At 39.9% G+C, this 8,728-nt stretch overlaps 1 protein-coding gene across 4 annotated transcripts in view; it reads right to left on the bottom strand.

Annotated features, from left to right (window-relative positions):
• Window positions 1–3,836: 3,836 nt before the first annotated feature.
• PDGFRA (platelet derived growth factor receptor alpha) overlaps window positions 3,837–8,728 on the bottom strand; it is a 65,565-nt gene continuing 60,673 nt past the window's right edge. For all 4 annotated transcript variants that reach the window (XM_063135772.1, XM_063135771.1, XM_063135770.1 and 1 more), the window contains exons 22-23: window positions 8,273–8,508; window positions 3,837–7,567 (exon numbers count right to left, since the gene is read on the bottom strand). In XM_063135772.1, coding sequence (XP_062991842.1) covers window positions 7,420–7,567; window positions 8,273–8,508 — 384 coding nt within the window. In that variant the 3' untranslated portion in view covers window positions 3,837–7,419. The remainder of the gene's footprint in view (window positions 7,568–8,272; window positions 8,509–8,728) is intronic.

Genomic DNA, 8,728 nt, shown 5'->3' with positions numbered 1-8,728 from the left:
ATACTTAAAAGAAAATAAATAATTAACATGAGCTGCACAGGAACTCCATTACCCCATATTATTTATTTATATATTTGGCATTTTTATCCTGCCCTTTAGCCAAAAGAACTCCCAAGGGGTCTTATAAAGATAGGAAATCCAACAGTCCATGCCTGCAGGCTTACAATATAAAAGACATGGCACAAAAGGAAAGGGGATTGGGAGGAAGGAGGAAAAAAGTAAATTCAAGCACTAGATTCTTAGTTGATACTTATCTCTGTCCTGTGCCCTGTACTTGCTGCAGGACTCTTACCCTTCCTTTCCCTGGATCTAATGTTTATCTAGGGTGACCATATGAAAAGGAGGACAGGGCTCCTGTATCTTTAACAGTTGTACTGAAAATGGAATTTCAGCAGGTGTCATTTGTATATATGGAGAACATGGTGAAATTCCCTCTTCATCACAGCAGTTAAAGCTGCAGGTGCCCTGCCCTCTTTTAAATCTGGTCACAGTATAGCTGCAGTATAGCTCCTGCAGCTTTAACTGTTGTGATGAAGAGGAAATTTCACCAGGTGCGACATGCATACAAATGACACCTGCTGAATTTCCCTTTTCTGTACAACTGTTAAAGATACAGGAGCCCTGGCCTCCTTTTCATATGGTCACCCTAGTTTAGGAGAGCCGCTATTCTATCACTTCACCCTCACTTCCCCATTTACAATATGGAGATTATAATCAGCTATGAGGTGGTATAGAAATTATTATTATTATTATTATTATTATTATTATTATTATTATTAATAATAATGGTCCAGGTAGGTCCCTCCCATCTCTCCTGTGGGACCTTGACAAGGACCCAGCCACCCAGGACTCAACATCTGCAATTTCCCACAAGGCACTCAGTCTGTAGCCACAGCTGCTGCAGATAGGTAAACATAGGGTGACCATATGAAAAGGAGGACAGGGCTCCTGTATCTTTAATAGTTGCATAGAAAATGGGGTTTCAGGAGGATTCATTTGTATCCATGCAGCACCTGGTGAAATTACTTCTTCATCACAACAGTTAAAGCTGCAGAAGCCCTGCCCTTTTTTGTATCTGGTCAAGAGGACAGGGCTCCTGCAGCTTTAACTGTTGTGATGAAGAGGGAATTTCACCAGGTGTTGCATGCATACAAATGACACCTGCTGAAATTTCCTCTTCATCACAACTGTTAAAGATGCAGGAGCCCTGTCCTCCTTTTCATATGGTCACCCTAAGTTTCCATATTTTTTCCCTATGAAAATCTGCAAATGCTGCTGTTTACTTAACATGAATTTCACTGGGATAATGTGATTGTAAACAATGGTAGAATCATTTCATTCACTATTGTGCAACAGATTGTGTGTGCCTGAAAAACCTTTCAAGCCTAAATGTTCAGCTATATTTATTTTATTTTGTTCTCCTTTTATCTTATGCAGGGTCCAGAAAGATCTATAATACCAATCCTTGATGCTGAGGCCTGATTTACAGGAGAATGAAGTGGAGAATGAATCCTGAGGTGGTGGAATGGAATGTACCACTGCAGGGGGTGTGATTTATGGATTTTAAAAGATTTCCCCCCTACAAATTGAAAACACTAAAATGGAATCTAACCATTATAACCCAGACCATTTCTTGTTGTCTTTTACTTGAAGGGAGGTTCTTGATTTCTTTTTTAATGTGGAGTGGGGAGGAGCTTTCAAAAATGTGTTCCCTACCTGCAGTGTCAAATGTTGCAGTCCATTCTTCCATCTCAGAAATGTACCACTTTATCTTGCTGCCTATGAACTCCATCAGATGAGTGTTTTATTGCATGTTCGTTACTGGGCAGTTATGGATTTTCACGGGTCCCTCTCATGATGTCGTCTGCCTCCCACGTGCCTCCCTCCTCTTCTAGCCTTCTTTGCGCCACAGAAAAGCACCCCAGCAAGTTCTTTTTAAAGTTGGAACTTGCCACTATCTCCTGCTGGGGTCAAAACGGCCTACTGAATGGGCCATGTGCATGCTGTTTACTTCCTCTTTTAAAAGAAGAAGTAATAAGGGACAAACGCGTGGACAGAGAAGTAATGATAAGCAAACACAATTTTCCCCCATGTACGCTCTGTGTGTGGAGACCAGGCTTCAAGCTGCCCTGGTTTGGGGAGTTCTAGACCAGGGGACCTCAATGCAGCACCCGCAGACACCTCCAATGGCTTCCATACAGCTCTTCACTCCCCGTCCCCTTAAAAATATTTTTAAAAATTAAATGTAAAAGGTTAGGGAGCCATGTTCTCCTTCCTGTTCCTCAACTTTCTGCTGATTAGCTGTTCGGTGGGCAGGAAAAGAAAGTAAGGCAAAGGGGTAGAGAGGAAAGAAAGAGTGAGGCTGGGAGGGGGCGGACGGAGAGAAATAGTGAGAAAAGGAGTTAGGGGAGAGAAATAGACTAGAAGTTGGGAGTGGAGAGAAAGAGAGAGCAAAAATCTCTGTGGATGGAAAAAGTCTGGGCAGGCCAGGAAGCAACTCTTTCCATTTACAGCCTCTAGCCTCATTATTTGTTTCCAATCACCTCTTCTTGACTAGCCAGGCCCCACGACAACCTTTCTGTCCTCCATGGGAGCCATTCTATGGTGGTTCCCACAGCAGTTTCTCAAAACCCCAAATGTGCCCATGTGTCTAAAAAGGTTGAAGACCCCCGTTGTTGTACACTGTCTTATGGAGAATGAAGTCATCTGGAGTTTGGCTTACAACAGACAGAGCACCATAGAGACAGTCTTGTCAATACCACAGGCAAAAGAAAAATAGGCATGGAAAGCTTGTATGGTCAGAAAATTACAAGATGACATAGGCTTCGACCAGTTTAATGAAACCAAATGGGAGTAGGCAGGTTAAATGGTGCGGTGATCACCAGGCTAAATGGGCAGCGATGGGAGAATGACTTGTGTGCTGTGAGTCATTCCCACACCAGCTGCATTGCATGAATGAGTAACACAGCTTGTTAACTCCTAGACTCCTCAAAGGGCTCAGGCTGGGAGATGGTGGCATTGGGGATTGCTTGGCCCAGATCCCTAGAAGGTGCCTCTGTCTTTTGAAATACCTGTCTGAGCCTTTTGAAATACCTGACATCATCCGGCCCACTGGATTGGTTTCATGGAGCAATCCGGGCCCCGGGACCCAAAAGGTTTTCCCACCTCTGCCCTACACTGTCCCTGAAGGATTGGCTTCTGCCACATGTACCTGCTGGCACACTAAAATAATCTTGGGGGGGGGGCTCATTTCAGGGTGGCCATATCCTTTGCGATGGGGGGGGAGGTTCCAGGAAAGAGGGCCTCCAAAGACACCCCAGCTTTGGCATGCCCTCCTCCTTGAGGCTCACCTGGAAATTATTCTTACTGTTTTTGATGCCAGGCAAAGATTTTTATTTTATTTTTAATTTTGCCGGGCTTTTTAAAACCTTGCTTGAACTGATATTATTCCACTGCTCTAATTTTGTGTTCTTACTAGCTTTCAGTTTTTATATATGTAATGTTACTGGGTTTTTTTGTTTTTTTTTTGGTTTTTTAAAAAACTGATTTATGACATTTCTTTGCTAACCTGGGAACAGTAATACTGAAGGCTGGTGAATGTTTAAAAAGAGGCAAATACTAAGGTTTCCTCCGTGGGACTCACTTCTGAGTTAACATGCATTGCAAATTGCAGATTAAGAAGTTCATATATACTTATGGGCTACCTGACTCAAAAATGTCTTCTGTTGATACTGATAATTTGTTTTAAGACAAATCACCTAAATGAAATCGAACCAAGCTTGGGATAGGGCCATATGAAATAAAATGGCATCCTTCAAATAAGAATAGGCACCTCCTAAGTTTCTTTAAATTATATATCATTTATTGAAATATAAAGATCTTAATTTACATGTTTTTTTAAAGACAAAAATAAGAAAAGGGCCATTTGTATTATGTCTTGTACCTATGTTCACTCATCCTAGTTTGTTCTTCTCAAACATTTCACAATAGCACGATCTTGAAAATTCTTACGCGTTTTTCTTTACCATTCTAAAATATAAATTTTGGACATTTAAAAGTGCAACAGTTAGCGTGCCTGTGGAGTATATTACAGTAAAAAAAAATATAAACAAAGGCAGTGATATAGCTTGTCATATATGTTTTGGCAGTACTCCTCAAAGTCGATATAAAAATACATATATACATATTGATGTATAACATCACCTTATCTTATGTCCCTCATTATATCATAGGACTGTTTTGTACATTTGCAGACCACATTTTAAGGAATAGGGTCAGCTATTTAAAATGGGAAAGTTGTGTTTCACAGGCAAAATTCGATTGTCATTATACAAATACAGAACAGACAGAAGCTGGGCATTTCTTTTCTGAAAGCGTCTCCAAACTGAGCTACAACAGAGAAAATCATAATTAAGATTATCATCAAACAATCATTATAGTACTAAAATCCAGGATCTCCCCCCATCATGCTAGTATTGAAAGACTAATAGCGCAGTGCTATAAATGTCTACTTAAAAGTAAGTGCCATTGAATTCAATGGTGCTTACCCTCAGGTAAGTGGGTGTAGTGTTGCAGCCATAAGCTCAACAGGTACTTCTTCTGGCATTAATGTGTTGACTTCATAAAGTTTTCCAACGTGCAGTCCATTGCAAGGCTCGGAACTATAAACTGTAAAACTAAGAATTATTTTGTTCTACAACTAGAACTTGGACCCAATCCAGCTATAGTTACATTGTAAAGAAGTGTTGCCATGGATAGGATGAGAGAGCAGATGACAATATACATCCCTATCGGCATGGCAATGAAAAAAGAAAATAAATCTGTATCCCATTGATAACGTATTATGCATTATGTTCATTGCAATTTGGGCAACATGATCCATGTGTATGAAAAACAAACTATACACATTTTAGATGAGTGTGTTTGTTTTGTGAGATACCGAATAAAAACAATAAGATGAAACATGGCAAGAATATCGCAGCTTATTGTTTAGTGGCTGGTAAAACATGAAGATCTGCAAAACATGAGAAGGCCTGAACTATGAGCAGCAATGTATGGAGTACCACTTGACAACACACATATACAAGTAAGACGTTTGTGGTCTCCATCCATTGCATCAGCTCATTTGTAATGAATGGGATTTGGTCGAGGGGACAGAATGGCAGTGCTGGCTACCTAGAAGGCCTGGACTTACTCATTTTGCCCAAGCAGTTGCACACCTATATTGGCCACATTGTTTTGTTTATGTGAACCACAATAAATTATTGACCATAGATAACCCATGCACACAAACCAGCCACAAAGAAGCACATTTTAAGTCCCATTGATTTCAATGAGAGACAGTTAAGCTCAATTAGTCAGGAACTTAATGTTGGAAGGATCGTGGCCTATGTTTGTGGGGACCAAACTGAGCTGTTTTCCACTCATCCTATTGAAGGGATATTTGATGCTTCATGGTTCACTATCAAATGAGATGACTTCTGTGAAGAACTGAGTTGTCACTGGCCTAGCCAGTGGCCAGTTATCACTGGTGTAGCCCAAAGTATTGATTTGCATTGCATTTTTAACCCTGTCAGGTATTTATCAATAGCTGTGGTGAGCTCTGTAACATCAACTGTTATGAAGCTAAAGCACCAACAATATTATGCGTTGTGCTGGTGCACAACCTAATACCCACTTACTGGGAGTAAGACCCATTGAACAGAATGGCAATTACTTCTGAGTAGTCATGTACAGGATTGCACTGTGAATCATAAAACAATTTTGACACATAAGTGCACGTTAAGGAAGGACTTACACCAAACAGGTATGCTTTAGGGTGGATTCCTGCATTGAGCAGGGGGTTGGACTCAATGGCCTTATAGGCCCCTTCCAACTCTACTATACTATGATTCTATGATTCTATGAATTGTTTGAAAATGCCTAAAAAAGAACCAAAGCTGCCTGGAGCTATTTTACACATTACAAAGACAGTTTTTTGCCACTGAATGTACACACAACAGGGTGCTGCAGCCAATCTGAAGTTTTGAATCTGCATCCCAGAAAGGAAATGCATGTAAAGGCTTTCAAAATTGCTTTACTTCTGGTTCAGTGTTCATTGGAATGGTTGTGAAAGACTCCTATTTGTTGACAAGGACAACAGGATCCAGTTATATTTCCGTTAAAAATGCAATGCTGAAACTAGATTGCTATTATTGTTGCTATTATTACTATTATTGTTATTATTTGCAAAGTGGCTACATACTTAATTGGAAATCACAGGCTCAGAAAGAAGCTTTGTCAGAAAGAGCATTTGGTGTATCAAATCAATTAGTCACATGTAAACCAAAACAAACTTTCAGATGTGTAGTGGATTTTGTGAACGCTCCAAGCAGCCTTGCAATTGATTGATTAGCCACGCACACATTCATTGTACAATAACTTGAGAAACTTGGTTGTAAATGAAGGTTTAAAAATAAACTTCGGGTTTTGAAAATAGTTCCGCTGAATCAAAGGAGCATATCACTAGCATATCAGTCCATAGTGCCGTTAAAGGTGGAAAATTATATCTAGATTCCTTAGAATACATTAGCTTTTCCTACTTCCTAAAATAGTTTTAATTTACCAACATTGTTAACTATCAAAGAAAATAGTTGTTTCTTTAAAATGTTTAAACTCTAAATTGCTTTAGTTCGTTAGTAACTTTTTGTGGTTTTAATGAAGGACAAGGAGTAGTTATAAACTATACTTAGTGATACTGAGAACATTTGTAGTAGGTAAACAGCTATTCCTCTAAGGTTATGAAGGGTCTCGTTTATTTACTAAGCTATTGTATAAGTTTTGGACATTACTATTATTCCCTTCTGTTTGCATGAGCTGCAAAAGTTGAAAAGTTACCTAGTACCAATCCCTTGAAGTTTCAAAAGTGGTTTCTTTTTTACATGTACTTCATCTCATGTAATAGTTCAACAGCAGCTTATAATGAGATTGAAGGAAGAAAGTATGCAGAAGTCTTGAGTGGTCTTCTAAAAAAGAAAAATGTGTAGTCCACAAAATCTCCTGGTAAGGACAGGTATTTACACAGTAATGTTGGTGATGTTTCACCATAGTGGAAATGTTGTCCATCTGAGTCATGAATGCCCTTGAAACACAAACTGGATTATCTGTGGCCTTTTCCTTTGTCCGCCTATCTACCGAAACTGCAAACAATACTGAGATGCTACTGAAGGAGCAATGCTTAAAAGCTGGTTTCCAAATGTCTTGTTTTTACAAACCAGGCAAGATCTTTATCCCCTTGTTGGCATTGTAAGTCTTTGCCATCTGCTTTAAAAGTGGTTTTCCTTATGGAGTCAAAAGTTCATGAGTAATATGCTGCATTTCCCCCTTTGTTTGTTTGTTTGTTTAATACAGCTCAAAAGTTGTCCACTACTTCCTCCAGAGTTACAGGAAGCTGTCCTCGACCAGTTCTGACGAATCCATTCCAATGTCATCAATAATGTCGATGTCGTCAATGGTCTCATCCTCGCGCTTGACAAATGTAGAACTGCTGGAACCAGTTTCAATGGCACTTTCTTCAGACGTCTGGGAACTGCGTAAGAAGACCCCAGAGGAAAACCGTTAGGAAGATAAGACGGCACTATGAAAAATGCATTATTCAATTGGCCAGACCAGAGATGGGAAACACGCAACCTGTGGGCTGCATTTGGCACCCCTGTACCACCAAAAAATTTTTTTTGGGGTGTGTGTGTGTAATAATAATAATAATAATAATAATAATAATAATAATAATATATTTCTTACCCGCCTCTCCACTAGGATCGAGGTGGGGAACAACAGTGAATTAAAACACATTAAAACTGATTAAAAACATAGCATACATGATTAAAACATCCTTAAAACATGGCATTTGTAGCACCATGAAGCACCAAAAGACTCAAACTTAGTTTGTTTGCGAGCTAAATTTGACCTTTTTAGTGCTTCGTAGCATGACAGATACTATTTTTAAAATTTGGGGGGGGGGAGTACACCATAGGAGAGGGTGTCCCAGGGACAAAAATGGCACCCAGACCTCCCTTAGTTATCCGTCCCTGATCTAGACTCTAGAGGCAACAGACATCCATTCTAGGAATTCACCAGAAAGTATATACACATAATTTTAAAATCTAAAAGGAGTTTTTCTTATTTCCTGAACCTTCTCCCAGATTTCTGATTAGCACCACTTTTATGGATGTTCTGCTTTGTGTGGATGATGACATCAGCATTTCGATCGCAGTGAACTTTAATCTGTGCTTACCTGTGCCTGTTCCTTTTGCCAAGTTCATCTTCTGAAACCGGGTCAATATCTGGCAGAGGGATTATGTAGCCGCTGTCAGCGCTGAGTCTTTGTTCATCAAATCCACTCTCCCTGTCCTTCATTTTGTCTTCATTCTTGTAGGTGACTCCAATGTAGGTGTTGTCACAGTCCACTCTCATGCGTGTGACAGCAGGATGGTCGCTCTTCAAGAAGTCCAAGTGAATTCTCTCATAACTCTGAAAAATATTTATTTTGCAAAATTGGCCTCTCTTCTTTATAAAACTTAGTACTGTGACACAGTAAAATGTCCCTTTGTGGTACATGGGTTAGGGTGCTTGGACGAAAACATCCCGCACCCCCAGCACTGAGAATAGCAAAAGTGGGTGGAGATGGAGTGATGATATCAGCCAACACCATCCTCCCCCCAAATAATGTGCTGTACCCCTTCTTTAATGG

Source organism: Elgaria multicarinata, chromosome 10 (genome assembly GCF_023053635.1).
Source record: "Elgaria multicarinata webbii isolate HBS135686 ecotype San Diego chromosome 10, rElgMul1.1.pri, whole genome shotgun sequence".
Taxonomy (NCBI): domain Eukaryota; kingdom Metazoa; phylum Chordata; class Lepidosauria; order Squamata; family Anguidae; genus Elgaria; species Elgaria multicarinata.
Note: the sequence above shows the minus strand (reverse complement) of the source record. Positions and strands in the feature narration are given on the sequence as shown.